Below are 19523 nucleotides of genomic sequence, written 5' to 3'. Positions count from 1 at the left end.
TCCTAATATTCCCTCATTTGGAAATTAATGGCTTCAAGTAAAGTTATAGACTTATATGCACCATACCGTGTAGCTCCTAAGGTAACTCAAATGATATAATTCAAAACAATTTCATAAAAAATCCCAGGAAGCAGAAGTGTTATTCTCCAATTTGTGTGTATTTCCTGTGTGTCAGCCAAACTTTATTTCGAACCCAAAGTTCCTTTTCCTTTCAATAATCATACCAAATGTTTAAAAATATGCTTTATGAGCACATCCAATTCAGTATTATTGTCTGAAATGTTATGATCTTGGTGGGATGCAAAGCTGCACAATCACTCCAGTATCAAAATGTTTCTTTACTGGATGCAACTTGATTTCGTAGAGCTTTGGCCATAATTTTCCAGTAACTGCAAAGAAGTTTTGAACATGGAAAATAAAAGTTATATAATAAAACAAGAAATCTGCTACAATGACTTCTTGAGGAAAACATGATTCAACATAATGAAGGTAATATATGACATGCAGAAAAAAGTCATAAAATTGCATTTGGAAATGCAGACACTTCAGCAGTTAACTCCACCAGTTAGCTACAGCATTTATGTGTTCAAAATAGGGACCGCATAAAACATGTTGATGGGATTTCAAGTGAAACAGGAGAAAAAACATCTGCAGCAGCTTACCAAAAAGGCGGTTGTCATTGTCATCCCAAGCTATGCCATTTAAAACATCAATGCCCTATAATTCAGTGAAAAATCCAATACATGATTAGGAAATGAAAAGACTTCTGCAAACCCACAATCTATACAAGAAAAAGGAAGAGAAAATAATTGGAAATGCAGTTCCTTTTAAGTATTTCTTCCTTTCCATTTACTAAGGAAACAAACAGAGAGTGCTTTATATCACAAACTGATTTTAGAAATTGTTTGACTATTGCTTACATTGTGTCCAGCTGCTATCAAGCCTTTCCTGTAAAACAGAAAAGAAAATGAATGATTCTGAAACCGTTGAGCAACATCACAGGGTATTAATTATCTCATGACCGATTAGAACAAATATCAGAAACTAATAAACTATACTAAGGAAAGCAAATTGAAAAAGAACCTTAAATTTGGAAGGAGAATCCATCCAAGCACTGCACCATCTTTCAGTGAGATTCTTGCAATGCAATCGGTCTGCACATAGAGAATAGAAGGTTTAGGCAACATTTGGAAGGAGAGTCTTCGCTAGCTTGCTTGGTAAAGTCTTTGCCATTTGTTTAAGATAGAAATGCCTGCATTTGAAAAGTTCTTTGCTTTCCTGTAGCTCAATCACTAAACTTAAGCCCAAAAACAGGGGGGTTGGGATAGAAGATATCCAAGGCAAAAAAAGAACCATTTAAATCTTAAATCACTTATGTTTAGTAAAGCAATAAATCCCTCCATAGGGGAACTACAATATCAATGCCCTCACTGAAATGCCAGAAAGTAACTATTAATGGAAAATTATCCAATCAGTAACCAAATGAGCACAATGAAGATCCAAGAACACACCTGCCAAACATTAGCCCAAATTTCATCATTCACGAACTCTAGTTCATTGAGATAGTGTACTTCGTGCCCATTATATCTGACAATTTGTTTGCTAATGACTGCAATAGAAAAGCCGAAAAAAATCAGTGATAAATAATGTGAAATTTAAAAGGAACTTAAAAATCAAGTTCATACATCAGAATTGGAGTTAGCACAAAGCATACCAAGGAAAAATGGCACAGCTAAGATAGGAAAAGAAACAGGACACTATTATGAGCAACTACAACAATTGAGGTTTATATGAACATTGATAATCTTGGGGGAAAACACCGTTGAAAATTGTTCAAAAGAAGAAGGAAAAAAGAAATGGAACAACAAATATCCATATAATTTTCAGAAACTGACACACTCTTTTATGCAAGAACCTTTCAATGTTTGAGGGTCAAGCTGATATAATGCTGAAGTCCCATCACTGCCGAACAAAACTTTTCCATTGGTAGCCAGTCCCCAACCATCTTCCATCCCATGAGTGAATTTCCCAATCTGCACTAAATAAAAATTAAATTACGAAATATCCAAAACTACAACCTTCAAGTCACCCCAAAAAAGGATGCACGTGAGCAGGAAAGTAAATTATAAGCAAAAATAATGCACAAGCAATCAAGTATGGAAAATGCAGCATGATCGTTTTACTACAAGGTAAAGTTTGGTCTGCAGAGCAGTTTTACATGCAGTAGCTAATCACAATTGTAAAAGCAACAACCCAAGATTGTAGGCATTTTGACAAGCAAATAATTTTAAGAATCAAAATTTAGAGCAGGAGATTTCTACAGCATATTACCATAAAAATGTGGTTTGGTGATACCCAAATGAAAAACTAGAGAAAAATCTCAAAGATTCCAATACTTAAATGTGTAAAAGTACCTATCAACCTTAATAAATAAATTTGTATATATCAAAAGTAAACGGTGAAGCACAAACTTTGCTTAAATTATTTGGGTCATAAATGAAACCGGTTTTCGTCAACCAAGTTACTTGGAACAGCCTACAAAAGAAAATAAAAATAAGTGTATTAGCAATTTAGCATAATATTTTTTATTTTGACTACATAGAACTGAATATGCAAATAAATTAAATTGGAGGCTAAGCATGTATCGTCATTATGAATGCAAGTGAAAAAGCCAACCTTTGGCATATTTTAATTCAAATATATATTTGCTGAATCAACAAGAAAAAAATTGCAGCTGAATCACAAACCTTTGCTCAAAATAGGTTAAACCTTCCCCAAAATAAGAATCATCCATCTTCTGGAGAGCCTCAACCTGTACACAAAAAAAAAGCTTAAGGCCTAAATTAAAATATATGCCTTGTTATATAATTTAGGTATTGCTTATTTGTTGAATTAAATGTCACTGCTACCTCTGCCAACTATTCATATAAAGAATAAAAACTCACTAGTATTTTTTCTCTTGTTAAATACAATTTATCAGTCCACTAGCAGCACTAATAGCTAACTTCAAATAATTAACTCTCTTCTAACGCAGGCATATATGTTCAGCAGTTTCAGTTCAAAATGAAAAGCCATGGAAAATGATTGTGAAAACATCTGACAATAAATGAGAAACCAAATATTAGAGCTCGTACCTTTCCAGTATGAAGAGCTACTCTGCGTACAGATGACTGAAATGATGAAGTTAAATAGACTGATCAGTAGTGAATTGCATCTAACATAAGTGTAATTGACAAGAAAAGAAAAGACACCGTGCAAAGTATGCAGCAAATTTACCTTCCCATAAAGGCCAGTTGATTCATATAGTGTATCATTTCCAGCATAAAGAAGACCCTGAAACCAGGATTGATGCAGTCAATAACCTGGTAATAAAGCACAGGCAATTCATACTCAAAGAAGAAAAGTCTCAATAATTTGGAATGGCTTTCTGAAATGTGTGCTTAGGGATCTCAATCGAATTGTTAAGGGAACAAAAAAATAAAAATGAAATGAAACGCATGAACAAGACTTTGCTACATGAATGGCATCAACTCTTTCATGCCAAGTACATAAAAATGACAGCCCATTCACAGAAAGTCCCACAAGTTAACAGTCAACAAAAACTTCTGGTAGTGCCATCACCACCTGGAATCCCAACATGTGTTGGATCCTGCAATCCACCTAATTCCGGTCTAACAATGACAAAAACAAATCCTTAATACCTCACTCAAAAATGAATGACTGGTCTCCAATTTTGCTTGATGTAGCTCCGGCATAAATTTAAATTAACTATAACAAGACGAAAAACATATTTGAAATTATGATAATGATTGTGTTTTAAAATATTTTTTATTTAAAAATATATTAAAATAATTTTTTTTTTAATTTTTTAAAATTATTTTTAAAATCAATACATTAAAAAAATTTAAAAACATAAAAAAAATTAATTTTAAATAAAAAAAATTCAAAATTTTCCGCCATCCCCACTTGTATCGCAATACCAAACGGGGCGAGAAGATAAAACATTTCAAACGAAGATCGAGATGATCAAATCAGGGACTCCGTTGCTCTTTTATGTAACAAAGAGACGGCCCAAGAAAGAGTCACCTCAGTGAAAGCTTTTGGATCATGAGGGAACTCATTGAGTACTTGAATTGAATAGATTTTTGGAGAGTGATCAACACATGCAAAACTGATCAATATGTTCAAGGAAATCCCCAGGATAAAAATAACAGTTATACACATGACTGCCTGAACAGACAGACTTTTGGTGATAAAAGGAAAAGTTTGATCTAAGAAGAGACGATGGAAATATTGAGTAGGTTGTTAGCTCCCTTCTCATTCCAAAAATATTGATGGCAAAAATAAATGAAATCTTTGATTTCTTTAAGCCATAAAAGTACTTACCTGAGTGAAGGCACTGGGATCATGAGGGAACTCATTGATAACCTGAACCGAGTATAATTTAGGAACAGAAGCAACGCCACTCAAAATGTTCGATGAAATGCCCAACAGAAAAATAACACCAAAAATCATGACTAATGAAACAAAGACTGAAACTTTCTTGTAAATAAAAGTAGAAGACGGAGAGGGCATGGAAATATTGTTGGGCTTTTTATATGGTTTCTTTCTACGAGGTTTTGAAGCCATGGAAAGGTGAATTCATGGGGACCGACCAAGAGGACTTTTACGCTAGAAAAATGCGTTTGGTTTGGTTATAGAGTTGGTGAGTCTTCGCTTTGACGGTAACAATTTTGAAGTTTCTTAGTTAGGCCAAGTAGCTGACTGTTCCTCAGATGGCAGATTCTTTCTTTTCGTGTGTTGATTTGTATGATTGATAAAGTACATTTTGGTGCTTATAGTTTATCAAATGTTTTCATTTTCAATTCATTTACTTATAAATTCTATTTTCCTTGGCTTATTATATCTTTCTGGATAGCTGTTTTGTTAAATTTATACGAGTGCTCTTCATGGAAGCTAGGAGGGTGGCTGATAAAGCCTACTTGAGCCATTGGTGTGCTCAAGCTTGATTCGAAAGCTCTTTTACTTATGGTTTGGGTGGTATCTGATTATTATTTTTTAATTTTTAAAATTTATTTATAATCAAGTTATATTTAATAAATCATTACAGTTTAATTTTTGACTAATTATTTTTATATGTGTGACCTATTACGTTCTTTAATAAGTTGATCCAAATATAAATCACAATCTTAAATAAAATAAGATTAAATAAATTAAACAAATTAATTTGTTATCAACTTAACAATTAATTAATTTATATTTGAAGATAAAGTATACTATCTAGCAACTTTTCATGATCCCCAAATATTAGAAAAGTCATAAATGATTTGACTTAACCTTTCAGTGACCAGTTTTTTGGTGTAATTATTATTCCTTCATAAAAAATGTTTTGATTTAAACATTATAGCATTGAATGTGTCTACTCTATCAAATCATATGTGTTCTCAATATCATAATCATTAATTATTTGAATAAGATTTGAAATTTTTTTCAAATTTCATTCCACTTATGCAAGGATTTATAATTAATACTATTTGATAGTAGATAAAATATTTTTTTTTCTAATTCACCTAGGTGACGAATCCTCTCTTGATTACTTAAATATTTTCATATAGTTTATGTTATACTCAATATCTGTTTGTTTCTTACCATTAATTAGGACAACGTTTAGTAGAATCAAAGCATAACATTCTATACAAGATAATTTAGTGGTCTCAAGTCTAAGAATCACTTACACAACTATCACGTGAGCATTTCCATGTACACATTTGATCTCTCCATGTGAGATTCTCATATGAGTCAGTTCAGTGCGCATATCTTCTGATAAGCACCTAGTATTAGTTTTAGGTAACATTTATATCTCATCTTATAAGAACAAACACTTCATTTCATAAAAAAAAAAAAACATAATATATATTAGTCTTCACAACTCTAATTAAAGTCCTCTAGTAACAGAGTATTGACCAAAAACATTTAAGGACAATGCTTTGATGCAATACAAATCTCATAATTATAACAACTTTATAATTTTCTTTGCAAAATATTTTTGTCTTAAAATTTTTATCTTTATTCTAAATTAATTAATAAATAAATTTTTATTAATAAATTAAATATATTTATATAAATAAAATTAATATTACATGTAAACAACCCGATTAGTTATACAAAATATACACTAATAAAAGAATGTCTACTTAAACAAGACAGGTAATCACCTGCAGAATTACATCTGTGATTTGACTGGACAGAATAAGAGCATGGGCTTAATTTGATCAAGTTTTCTAATGGACGTAGTAAACAATAAAAACTCTTGTTAGTTTGACATCAGTTGGCACTGAAATGGTATATTTACAAAGCCTCGGGGCATATTTGAAAGTTCAAATATTTTTTATTTGAAAATGTATTATATAATAGTTTTTTATTTTTTAAAATTTATTTTTAATTTCAATACATTAAAATTATCTTAAAATAAAAAAAATAATTTTAATTTTTTTTTAATAAAACTATAATTTAACAGCAATGCTAAACACACCCTTAATGTACAAGGTTGTAGAATTTGAAGGAGCACATAAAGAAATATCAAGAGCAATGTGCTTAGAATTTTTATTGAATGTTCTAGTTTCAAGTTTCAACCTGGTTTATAGAATCTAGTGTCGGTTCAAACTAACAATTGAATACTTCTGGAACAAAATTATTATCTTGTTTTTCTTTTTTTTCGGTTAATTTTTTTTTTAAAATGAAATCCGCAATTTATTGAAATTTTAGACATTCTAGAACTAAAAAGAAGCCATCTCAAAACATTGAGTACCAAAAATACCTAAGTAAAAGAAGAGGTTCACGTTCCACAGTCCATGTTTCTTCAATTATTTTTATTAAAATTATTTTTCTTATTATTTTTTAGAGTTAATTTAATTATATTTAGGTGGGTTAATTCAGTAAAAATAAATTTAATTTAATTTAATTAATTTTTTAATTTAAAATTCAATTTAGATACCTGCTATTGGAATTGTATTGCAAAGTGTTTTTTTTAAATAATTTTTCATTTAAAAATATATTAAAATAAATTTTTTTCATATGTTTTATATTTTTAATTAGAACATCAAAATTATTAAACACTATAAAAAATATTAATTTAATATTTTTTTAAATCAAAGAAACTTTTGAAAAAAACCTAAAAGTAAAAATAAAAATTGTGTTATTTCTGAAAGCCTGTTTGATATTTTAATAATAGTTGTTTTTTAATGTGTTTTTTATTTTAAAATATATTAAAATAATATTTTTTATTTTTTAAAAAATATATTTTTATATCAACTCCTAAAAAGAATCTAAATAAACAAAAAAAAATTAAATAGAAAAAAATCTTCTTCTTTTTTCTTCCCTAAAATCGCTTTTGCACCTAACAAACAAACTATGCCTTAAAATCACAAGTTACCGCCTGCGAAACTTGCCTGATTAACAAGCGTGAATATTAAAAAAAAGCGTGAATAAAAGAAAAAAAAACCTTCCGGTCCAGACTTCCTTAACCAACCAGAACCTTCTCAATTCCCTCCAAAACCATCCAATCCTTCCTTTTACGCTGTCGTTTCCTAGAACAATCCAGAGTCCAGACCCTTTCAGCTTCCACGTTAGAAGAAGAATAACCTAGAAGAACCCCATGAACCAGTATAAAAACCCTAACCAAGCAGCACTCAAATGTCGAGAAAATACCATCATCAAAAATCTTTCTCTAGCTTCGTTTCTGGCTTTCTTGCTTTCTTGCTAGCTTTGTCTGTGTGCGTGTGAAGATAATGGCAGACGTAAAAATGGGAGAAGCAGAGACCTTTGCATTCCAAGCAGAGATCAACCAGCTCTTGAGCTTGATCATCAACACATTCTATTCCAACAAGGAAATCTTTCTTCGTGAACTTATCAGCAATGCCTCTGATGTACGTTCTTTCTGTTTCAGTTTTGGAGTTCTTGGTTTGGTTTCTTGATTTTGATGGTACTAATGGTGGTGATTTGGGGTTTGTGTAGGCGTTGGATAAGATTAGATTTGAGAGCTTGACGGACAAGAGCAAGCTTGATGCACAACCTGAGTTGTTCATCAGGCTCGTACCTGATAAAACTAAAAAACACTTTGTCTATCATTGATAGTGGTGTTGGCATGACCAAAGCAGGTAGCTATAAAATCCTTCTGACCCAAGTTTTTTCTTTGAAAACTATGATCTGGGCAAATGAAAATTTCGATTCTTGATTTTGATTATGAGTTTTGGGACTTGATTTTGAAGTTGATTAAAATTTAGAGTTAAGAGTGAAATGTGGTTTCTTGGTATGGTTAGTGGTAGTATTAGAGATATTTGATTTTGATTGATATGAATTGGGGAGACTTATTTTTTGAGTTTGTGAAATATTGTAGATTTGGTGAATAATTTGGGAACAATTGCAAGATCGGGGACGAAGGAATTTATGGAGGCATTGCAGGCAGGGGCTGATGTGAGTATGATTGGACAATTTGGTGTGGGGTTCTATTCTGCTTACCTTGTTGCAGAGAGGGTTGTGGTGACTACTAAACATAATGATGATGAGCAATATGTTTGGGAGTCACAAGCTGGTGGTTCTTTCACTGTTACAAGGGATGTTAATGGAGAGCAACTTGGTAGGGGTACTAAGATTACCCTCTTCCTTAAAGAGGATCAGGTAAACAAAGCATCCTAATTTAATTGATCAAATATTTTTTGTGGATTGATGCTGTTGTTGGCTTGTTTGTGTTTGATTTGATGTGCGGTTCTGACTTTTTTTGTTTTTGTGATGATGTTTTTCGTAGCTTGAGTACTTGGAGGAGAGGAAGATCAAGGATCTTGTGAAGAAGCATTCTGAGTTCATCAGCTATCCTATCTATTTGTGGACCGAGAAAACGACTGAGAAGGAGATTAGTGATGATGAGGATGATGAACCAAAGAAGGAAGAGGAGGGAGATATTGAGGAAGTTGATGAGGAGAAGGAGAGTAAATCCAAGAAGAAGAAGATTAAGGAGGTTTCCCATGAGTGGCAGCTCATTAACAAGCAAAAACCTATCTGGCTGCGCAAGCCAGAGGAGATCACCAAGGAGGAGTATGCCGCTTTCTACAAGAGCTTGACCAATGATTGGGAGGATCATTTGGCCGTCAAGCACTTCTCTGTTGAGGGTCAGCTTGAATTTAAGGCTATCCTCTTTGTGCCGAAGAGAGCTCCATTCGATTTGTTTGATACTCGCAAGAAGATGAACAACATCAAGCTTTATGTCAGGAGGGTCTTCATTATGGACAATTGTGAGGAGCTTATCCCTGAATACCTTGGATTTATCAAGGGTGTTGTTGATTCTGATGATTTGCCACTTAACATCTCTCGTGAGATGCTTCAACAGAATAAGATTCTCAAGGTTATCAGGAAGAACCTTGTGAAGAAGTGCATTGAGATGTTCAGCGAGATTGCAGAGAACAAGGAGGATTACCAGAAGTTCTATGATGCTTTTTCAAAGAACTTGAAATTGGGTATCCATGAGGACAGCCAGAACAGAGCCAAATTGGCTGATTTGCTCCGCTACCATTCAACTAAGAGTGGTGATGAGATGACAAGCTTGAAGGACTATGTCACCAGAATGAAAGAGGGGCAGAAGGACATTTACTATATTACTGGTGAAAGCAAGAAGGCAGTGGAGAACTCTCCATTCCTCGAGAAGCTCAAGAAGAGGGGCTATGAAGTGCTATTCATGGTTGATGCTATCGATGAGTATGCTGTAGGCCAATTGAAGGAATATGACGGCAAGAAGCTGGTTTCTGCTACAAAGGAAGGGTTGAAACTTGACGATGAGACAGAAGAAGAGAAAAAGAAAAAGGAAGAGAAAAAGAAGTCCTTCGAGAACCTCTGCAAGACCATCAAGGACATTTTGGGAGACAGAGTGGAGAAGGTGGTTGTCTCTGACAGGATTGTTGACTCTCCATGCTGTTTAGTGACTGGAGAGTATGGCTGGACAGCCAACATGGAGAGGATCATGAAGGCTCAAGCATTAAGGGACAGCAGCATGAGCTCTTACATGTCAAGCAAGAAGACTATGGAAATCAATCCTGACAATGGCATCATGGAGGAGTTGAGAAAGCGAGCTGAAGCTGACAAGAATGACAAATCTGTCAAGGACCTTGTGCTGCTGCTGTTTGAGACTGCTTTGTTAACCTCTGGCTTCAGCCTTGAGGATCCAAACACTTTCGCTGCTAGGATTCACAGGATGTTGAAACTGGGTCTTAGCATTGATGAGGATGAGGCTGCTGGTGATGATACGGACATGCCTGCTTTGGAGGAAGATGGTGCTGAGGAGAGCAAGATGGAGGAGGTGGACTGAGCTCCTAAATCGTTGGTTTATTCTTGCTGCTGACAATACCTTTTGATGGGTCTGGTTGTAGATACGAGGCATGCGTCTGTGTTGTTACTTGAGAGAAATGGTCCTTTTCTAGTGTCTTTGCAAGCGTCTTAGAGTCTCGTGTCGGTTTTGAGGTCATATGGGGTGTCTGCAAATAGTTTCTACCCATCTGTACTGTTGTTACAGCATGAATAGATTCTGCTGCTTTCTCCAAAAATATTTTTATTTAAATTCTTATCTATTAAATTGTCTACGCCTACCCCAGCAGGGGCATAGTCTTACTATTGTACCAGTCTATTGTTGGTGTATTGTACTCCATTGACATGCATCTGTTCCATCAATTTCATGAAGGATGTTACAAGGATAGCCTGGAACCCGTATAGCATAATCCTTTCTTGAGTCAAGGTCACCTGATGGGTCGGTCATTAGCATCACAGATTACGCGAAAGATACAAATGCAATTAAGCCCTTGTATGCAACTGGCATACAGGTGGTAGCACGAGTATTCTTTATATTTACTGAAGATGCTTGTATGATGCTGCAGCCTGCAGATATAACAATGGACTTTGATTAGAGACCTGCCCGTCAAGTTGAGTCTTTTGGGGCGGATATTCAAAACAAGGCCCCTTAACTAAGCTGACTATACGACCTCAGGTTCGACAGTCTAAGTTTTACGGGCTTTGTTGACATTCTGGAAGCTAGAGCTCGGATGTAGACGAGATCTCTTATGATAAGCTTCATGTTAATCTAATCGAATAGGCAGTTTCGACTCTCAAGTTGTAAGATGATCTGCTGATTAGCACCACCAGGGCACAAGAACAAGCTGACCCTTTTTACTGGTTTTACAAGAACGCTATAGCAGAGTTTTTGTATCCAAAAATGCAGTAACATAACACCCGAAGTTATTCTGTGTACCTTAGGCAAATAACACTAGTAACTCATGCCCACGGTAAGAAAACAGCCACGATATAATAAGCAATTAAATGATGGTAAAGCAGAAAAATCTCTGTTCCATTTCATCAAATAGCAAACTTTATGCAAGATTACTTAAAAAAAAAACAGCCTTGGTATTCTAGTCTCAAGGTTGCAGATTGCTAAGAGAGCTGATAGAGAGCACAAAATAAATTCCTCAACTCTGAACCGTTACATTTGGTAAAGACAACAAAACTGTAAGAGACATGCGATGCCTTCAAGCAAAACCAGGAGAACTAGATTGAGCAGCACCATAACCTCCTCCTCCACGTCCAAAGCCAGGCCTTCCACCAGAGCCAGAGCCCTGCAAGTTCCAAGCATGAAATGGAATTAGAAAGAAACACAACTATTCTGGTAGTCGTCCCTAATGGATATTAGTATTTAGGGTAAATGGTATTAAATTGAAATTACCCTAAATGCAGGCTGGTAATCTGCTGGAGCTCCTCCCTTCTCACCACCTTCACCCCCTCGAGGGCCCCCACGATAACCATCACGGTCACCAAATCTAGGACGGTCTCCTTCAAAGCGAGGTGGACCTCTAGAAACCCAAAAAAACACCACATTTCAATTAGTATATTCAGAAAAAATGAAGGGTGAGAAGAACACTCCAATCAGTAAATTTTCAGAATAGTCTAAATTACCGGGGACGGTCACCAGGTGGGCCTCCAAATGGGCGACCACCAGCAGGCTTTGCCTGTTTCTTCAAGGTAGCAGGAACAATTTCTGATGGAAGATTCAGGTAAGTCCTCAAAAACTCAATCCCATCATTGGTAAGATACCAGTAGTAGTACATCCATGCAAATGTCTCACGAACATATTCCTTAGATTTGAAGCTCTGCATGAGCTTAATAACCTGGAGATTGGGAACATCAATCTCTGGGTGCTTTGCAAGGTTGAAATCTTTTTTCGCATAGCAAACTCCCTCTATAGATTCAAGAGAAAATCAAGGTAAGTGCATGCAGGTATATCATACAATATGTGGTTAAGATAAACCTCATTAGGTCCCATTAAGTTAACTAGAAAAAATAAGAAAACTTCATTATTCAAATTAACTGATTATGTCCAAAATAAACATAACAGTTAAAGGTGCAACAAATAAAATTGACAAAGATACTCAGCAGAGTCTAATTTTATATTCCAGCTATTGCAAACAAAAACCAAAACAGCAAGAAACAAAGCTGCAGTTTTCACTTAACCAGAACAACAATCCCTCTAGTAAAATTCCCCTAATTTCAGCAGATCACTAGTGGCTGGGGTGTATTTTATATCCTCCATGGAACAGATCAAAATGCTTCTACTTGTCTTTCCATTTCAATGGTTTGACGTCACTAACACAAGCTCTAGCAAAAACCATTAAAACCTTCAACCCTAAAAGAGAGAATTAGCTTAAGGATGAGATACTGGTTGCGTTTTAGTTAAACTGTCAATGCTATAAGACCAGGGAGAACAAAAGACTAAACAAGATGTACCCTACAACAAGCACTCCCAAAAAAAGAGTCCATCTTATATTTTTTAATCAAGTTGTCATCCATTTTAGAACCATTGCAGAGCTCAATGTTTTCACTTCAAGCTTTACCAAAAAGCCCAATACACACGCACACGCACACAAGATGCATCCACAAATCATTTTTGTAATTCACACAAACTGTAAGAAACTGACTGAAACTATTTGTAACCCTAGTTGTCTAAAGCCACAACTAGAGCTAGACATCCAAAAACCTGAAAAATAACAAAATATCTTTCATGGGTTTCTTTCTTGGTGACTAAAATTGGATCTAAATCATAAAAAGCAAACAAAAAAGGTAATAAAAACAAAATTACCTTGAAAGAGGTACTTGGAGATCTCTCTTCTGTTCTTCTCTGGGATAATCTGAAAAGAGTGAAAGACAGCATCAAAACAGTCAGTACCTCAAATTCTAGATATTGAAAAGAGAAAACACGGGGAGACAAGGGCATTACCATGGTTGCTAAAATGTAAGCCCCTTTTGTTTTTTGCTGCAGAGACGATGGAAGCTCTCTTCTTTTGATAGAATGCAAGGGGACTTCGAAACCCTAGAGCCAAGGATAGTGTTTTTTATATGGGTTTGGTTCTGGGCTGTGTAGGCGGGTAACCCGGATTCTATTTGAGATTAATTTTGATATGGGCCTTTAATGGGCTTTTTAGAAGTCCAATTTTAATTTATAACCTTTTTTTGTTTCTTTCTTAATTATTTGCGTATTTTGGATCCATCCATTAATGTCTCCATCCCCAACATTGGATCAACGAAAATATGAAGCAATTAATCTAATTTAAAACTCTTTACAAAACACATTGGGTACATAGTAGCCATATATAATTAAAATATTCTTCTCATATGATACTATAGAATATAAATCTAATATCAACTAAGAGCTATATAACATCATGACTCAAACTTAAACTATAAGATAAACAAGTGTATTATTGTTAAATCATTTAATTAGTGTTTTAAGATGAAAATAAATAAATAAAAAAATAATTGGTAAAAAAAACATGAAGAAAAAATTTGTTTTATAAATAGTTTTGAAATATATTTTATTTATTTTAAATCATAAATGACACGGAGACATATCCTATATTTTATTGGTCTTTGTTTTTTTATTTTATTTTATTATCTCTTGAGATATTAACTAAAAATTACCTTATTACTAACATAATTAATATCATCATTAATTTTATCCCAATCACTTAGGTTTTGTTTCAGTCCAATCTAGTTTTTATCTAGTTTTGCCATAAAAAGATATTATTTTTATGATTTTTCATCCAGAACACACGTGTCATAAGTGGATGTTATTGTCAATCGGTTTTTAGATAGTGTTTGAAAATACAATTTATATATTATTTGATAAAAATTTAAATTATTTTTGTTTAAAATTAATTTTTTTTATGTTTTTTTAATATATTAATATCAAAAATAATTTTTTAAAATAAAAAATATATTATTGTAAAATATTTTAAAAAACAATTACTACCATAATAACCCCACTCCTTAATAAACATTTATCCCTGATCCAAAAATAAATGGTCGGCATATTTGTCCTTAAATTTATGTATAATCCATGTGTTCTCATGTTAAATTAACCAAACCCTCGTTTCTTGCTTCCTTAATCTTTCTTCCTTTCCTTGTACTAACTTCACATTCTGTACCTACATCCACCGAATCAACATCTGACACGTCACTTATTTCAATAATACTCTGTTACAACAGACTGGCACTGTGTCGGTGTCAGTCTGAGTACTTGGGCTACAAGTTTTCTTCCTTCTCAGATTTTCCTTCATGAATTTTTTTCTGCATCCAAACACACTTTTCATGCCTTAAAAAACAATACAATTTTCAGAGAAAATCTCATTTTTGGTCTTCAATCTTAAAATTGCTGGCTTCAGTGTGTTGATAAAATGGAGCACATAATAAATAAATAAAAACAAGAAAGAAAAATGATTTTTTAAGGATTTGAAGTCACATTTTATAGTTTATAGTTTTTTTTTTATATATATAGAAAATGAGTACAGAGATTGAAGACGTTGCAAAATCAACATCAGATGATGATACAATTCAAGAGTTCCACAAGTAATTTTAGTTCCTCTTTTTTTTTAAAAAAAAATTTATTTAAATGCTGTTCGGTTGCTGAGAAAATGAAAGAGAAGCAGAGGAAAATGTTTTTGTTTTGTTTCTCTGTATTGTTAGTAGTGACTAAAAAGAGTGGTGTTCTTTGTGTGGTAAGAGTGTATGATGTAGTGTTAATTTGTGTTTGGTTGCTGAGAAAATGAAAGAAAATTAGAAGAAAATTAACTTTTGTTAGTGTTTTACGAAATTATTATTAGTGGTAGTGTTTGTATTTGGTTGCTTAGAAACTGAAAGAAAATTTGAGGAAAATGAACTTTTGTTAGTGTTTTATGAAATTGTTAGTAATAAAATGGAATTTATGTAGTGTATGTGTTTGGTTTATGAGAAAGTGAAAAAAAAATTTAAAAACAAATGGAAGAATTCTAATGCGTTGTTTCATATAAATGATATGTTGTGTTTGTGGTTTTTTGTGGAACAGAGAGACAAGATATGCATATAAGAAAGGGTTTCTTTTATCATTAGCTGAAATGGATGAATGCAAGAGGTTACCAAGGGGGTTTGATTCATCAACTTTATGGTATGTTAGCATAATTCGATCTTCTTGCTTGTCTTTGGTTTTATTGCTCTTAATTAACTTGATTTGATTGTTGATTCCCTGTGTTTCTGTCTCACAGTGAACTCAATGCTGCAGCAACTACTAGATCAACATATCTGCTTTATGATTCGGGTACGTGATTAGAGATGATTTGTTGTGTTTTAATGGTAATTATGTTTTTGTGTAATGTGGGATTTAATTACTTGGACTGATTTAGGTATACCACAGCCCTTTATCTTGTGATGTGTAATGCATGCATGGATGAAGTGATTTCTAGTGGTATGTAATGAATTTATGTACGCTGTTAATACCTTCACAAAAAAGATGATCAAATTATGCTAACATGCCGTAAAAGCAATGCGTGATGATATCTGTTTGAGACCAAGGGTATGTTTGTTAAAGTTCATTTATGTAGTCTGGATTACGATTTATGCTAATACATGGGTGAAGATTAATGATTACTTGATGCTTGAATTGATGTGGAGTCTTTTCAAATTCAAGTTGGAGTCCTGATTCATTCATCAGAGAAAGATTGGAGTTCCTTACTTGTTAAGGTTCAAGGGAGTTCTATGTTTGGTCAGCCATATATCTGCATCTTTTTTATGGGTGTTACTGAATTTAATTGCCTGTTTTGTGGGTGGCTACTAAATGAAAGCTGAGGTTGAGTTGAATTTGGTGCAATGTTGAATGATTGGTATCATATATAATGCAGGCCGAAGGGATGGCATCCAATCTCCTGATTCATGGCTGAATCCTGCTAATGGACTGCCACAACAGAATCCTGCTAATGATCATTCACAGCAGTGTCCTGCTAATGATCATTCACAGCAGTATCCTGCTTATGGACATCCACAGCAGAATCCTGCAAATGGACTTCTGGGAAACAGGTATCTTCTTAGAGCACCTGTATGTGTAGCTGGGTCATCTGCTCAAAATGTTCGAAGTTGTAATCTGCTCAACAAAAGTATTGCACCATATCGGCCTCCACACCTTTATAAGGTATGCTTTGGTCTGTACACTTTTATTCAGTGCTGATGTAGAAGGGCATTTGATAGCTCAACATGACTTCCTAATTACGGAAATGGATATAATGCTAATTGCATTTTAATTTTATGGTTCAAAAGATTAATAAATTGAAAGAGTGATGTCTGGGATCTAGTGAAAATCATGTGTGTTTTCTTTCAGATGAACCTTCTTTCTGGGAGAGAGAATAAAGATGAAAAAAATGGGGAAACATTTGGATTTACGGAGTGTCCAAGACTTGAGAGTGCAGAAGGTGAAAGGAGGGGAAGAGGTAAATTGTTCTCCTTTAGCTTTTCCATGCAGTGGATTTCCTTCTTTTCATTTTATAATTGTGGTTTCTTCCCATAAAAGTTTACGAATAAGCCCTATAAATTCTAATGTACCTTTTTCAGAGTCACCTGAATGGACAAGGAAGGAACATAAAAATGGTGTTCAAGAGAACCGAAAGAATATTTCAGATGAGCACAAAGAAAACTTGGACCCAGATGTTGCCACTCTCCTGGATGATTTCAGAACCGAGAAGAGGCTTTTCAACAAGTGCACTCAATCAGAGGAATGTGCGCTATCATCAACACCAAGTGATGCAAGCCCTTGTTCTTCCACACCAAGAACTATAATCAGCAAACTATTACCCCATGAGATGATGAGCAAGTGCAACGAATCAGAGGAATGCTTGGTGTCGTCAAATAAATATGATGCAAGGCCCTATTATTCAATGCAAAGTTCTATTCTCAGCAAACTATTACCCCATGAGCTGATGAGCAAGTCTCCTGAGCAAAGTCTTGAAACAAAATCCAACAAAAAGGCTAAACAACACGAGGTCACAAGTCTTCAGTTAGTCTCTGATGAAATTTGTTTGCCTGATGAGGACAGTTTGATTACTTCTGATGACTTCAAACTACCAATGGACTTGGTGTTATTACCTGAAAGTAACGTGACTGAAACCGATTTGTTTGCTTCTAGTTCAAGAATGCCGGGAAATGTTTCTCAGATGCTAGCTGCTTTAAATGTCCCATTGGATGAAAGATCTCAATCCAGCTTGGAAGTCCCCCCTACCTGTTCTGGTTCTGACAATATAAATGGCTTAGATACTTCTCATGGAAATCTGCGTGCCAGGCAAGAATTCCCACAATCCCATCATTCTCAGACAAACCGAAGCAGCGCTTTGTTCTGTCCTTCAGACTCTCAAAGAGCTCGTAGGAATAAATTCAAGCCCCATTTGAAGAACCTTTCTTATAACCATCCTCCTATCAGCTATATTCCTTTATACGTGCTTCCCCTAGACCCATATGATGCATCAACCAGCTTTGACATTCCTACTATGCAACCTTTGCCCCAGCAGATCCTAGTTCCTGCTGAATTTCCTCACCAAGTAAATGGATTGCCAAGGGGACCATCTTATCCCCCCATCAACGGAATGGCTTCTTATTCTCCTCTGAACTATTGTCATCAAACTTATAGGGGCTCTACAACGACAAGTCCAGGTAAAGCACACGCCTCTTCTTAATCATATCAACTTCAAACAAACTCCTATTTTGTTCTATACATGATTGTAAAACATGGAAATCACTTTGGACAGTGATGTGTTCTATTTCCATTGCTATGTTGATAGTGTCTTTTGTTTTCAGGTTCTCATGTAGTTGCAAACAGTGATCAAGCTGCCATCAACAACAGGCTTCCAGATATGGAACATATAACCAACCAGATGCATCCTGGTTGGCCATGGACAGGGAGTGTTCAACAATTCAGCCGATAATTACTGGAAGACATCTTCTCATACATGTATCTCAAGCCATGGTATGAGAAACTCGTACTTGTAAGAAGATTTCTTTAGGAATAGATTGATCCGTAGGTTTGATTCCATTTTGAGTCAGTATTTGAGGAAGACACCAGATTTAGTACTACGTCCTGAAACATAAGAGGGTACATATTTCAGAAACAGAAGGGTAGGTGAATATACAGATAAAATTAGCTCGCTTTAACATGCTTGTTAATCGTGAAGACATTTGCATGCTCCAGGTCACTGCAGACTCGAATTCGAGTCTAACACTCCCTATCATCAACTATGCCTTCCTTCTGCTGTTACAATCAACACAAAAACCTTGTGAAGATCGAACTTGTAGCTCCAGCATTAACCTTAAACCTGAGTCTGTGCATCTCAGTTACCGATCGATCAGCCAAAACTTTATCTGTATGGTATGTGCTTGATAGGATGTGGGCATGATTTTCATGAGATAGATACATAAGCCCCATAAGAAAGCCATATGAGGCCCTGAATTAATAAAGGCAAAGGTGCATATGACATCTATCAAAGATGCTCGGAGGCCAAATCTGGGGGACCTTCAAGGCTGATCAAGGGAGTCATGTTACCCAACATATTTCCCTCAATAAATCCAATATCTGCAACCTAAAAGTTCTGCTGCTAATCTAGATTTATGTTTGTAAACCAATGGTTTACTTGTCATTCTTGTTTAATCAATCACTATATTCTATATGGAGCCATGAGCGCTTAGCCGACAACCCTAACCTGACCAAGAGAAGGAAAGCTTCAGGGGGTCAGCACTTCTCATCATTCCACCCCTCCCCTTCACACGAATGAGAGGACACAAATGTAAGGAAGGAGAAGTACCATCTTGAGGTGCGAAGAACAGTGGGAACACGGGTGAGATGAAAGAGATGAAGAATTCCATTTCAAATGAACAAATAGAAAAGAAAAATTTCGACCCTTCAAGTATTGGATTACAACTTCATAAAAAGACCATGCATGTAGCCAAATAATATACACATACCCTATTGAGCAAGAGACAGTAGAGTTTCAAAGATAGTGTTGTACCCTCGTATTGCGAGGGTGCGAAGTCACAGCGATCTTTTTCGGACGAGGATCTGAAAGGTGTTTTTAATTAATTGATTGAGGAGTTACTATCTATTATTCTTATATATATATATATATATATATATATATATATATATATATATA

The 19523-nt window shown here is 34.7% G+C and overlaps 4 protein-coding genes across 4 annotated transcripts; 2 read left to right on the top strand and 2 right to left on the bottom strand.

The window, feature by feature from the left end:
• Window positions 1–96: 96 nt before the first annotated feature.
• LOC7494527 (glutaminyl-peptide cyclotransferase) lies at window positions 97–4791 on the bottom strand. Its single transcript, XM_002305899.4, has 11 exons — window positions 4387–4791; window positions 3277–3333; window positions 3135–3170; window positions 2748–2812; window positions 2472–2535; window positions 1916–2033; window positions 1512–1609; window positions 1084–1154; window positions 921–948; window positions 663–717; window positions 97–389 (listed from the first exon to the last, which is right to left on the bottom strand). The coding sequence occupies exons 1-11, from the start codon at window positions 4627–4629 to the stop codon at window positions 283–285; spliced, it is 942 nt and encodes a 313-aa protein (XP_002305935.2). The 5' UTR covers window positions 4630–4791; the 3' UTR covers window positions 97–282.
• A 2882-nt stretch (window positions 4792–7673) lies between these two features.
• LOC7494528 (heat shock protein 83) lies at window positions 7674–10625 on the top strand. Its single transcript, XM_002305227.4, is given in 5 exon segments — window positions 7674–7925; window positions 8014–8106; window positions 8108–8156; window positions 8396–8676; window positions 8804–10625. Coding segments are annotated over 5 exon segments (2112 nt in total). The 5' UTR covers window positions 7674–7787; the 3' UTR covers window positions 10355–10625.
• Window positions 10626–11362: 737 nt separating this feature from the next.
• On the bottom strand, window positions 11363–13446 carry LOC18097546 (40S ribosomal protein S10-1). The gene is made up of 6 exons (XM_052452212.1): window positions 13304–13446; window positions 13166–13214; window positions 11986–12268; window positions 11756–11882; window positions 11534–11648; window positions 11363–11493 (listed from the first exon to the last, which is right to left on the bottom strand). The coding sequence occupies exons 1-5, from the start codon at window positions 13304–13306 to the stop codon at window positions 11562–11564; spliced, it is 549 nt and encodes a 182-aa protein (XP_052308172.1). The 5' UTR covers window positions 13307–13446; the 3' UTR covers window positions 11363–11493; window positions 11534–11561.
• Window positions 13447–14509: 1063 nt separating this feature from the next.
• Window positions 14510–18528, top strand: LOC7494530 (uncharacterized). The gene is made up of 7 exons (XM_002305228.4): window positions 14510–14931; window positions 15407–15505; window positions 15603–15655; window positions 16236–16522; window positions 16709–16817; window positions 16939–18030; window positions 18175–18528. The coding sequence occupies exons 1-7, from the start codon at window positions 14864–14866 to the stop codon at window positions 18300–18302; spliced, it is 1836 nt and encodes a 611-aa protein (XP_002305264.4). The 5' UTR covers window positions 14510–14863; the 3' UTR covers window positions 18303–18528.
• Window positions 18529–19523: the final 995 nt, after the last annotated feature.

This window comes from Populus trichocarpa, chromosome 4, assembly GCF_000002775.5.
Source record: "Populus trichocarpa isolate Nisqually-1 chromosome 4, P.trichocarpa_v4.1, whole genome shotgun sequence".
NCBI classification, from domain to species: Eukaryota; Viridiplantae; Streptophyta; class Magnoliopsida; order Malpighiales; family Salicaceae; genus Populus; species Populus trichocarpa.
This window is presented reverse-complemented; position numbering and strand designations above follow the sequence as displayed.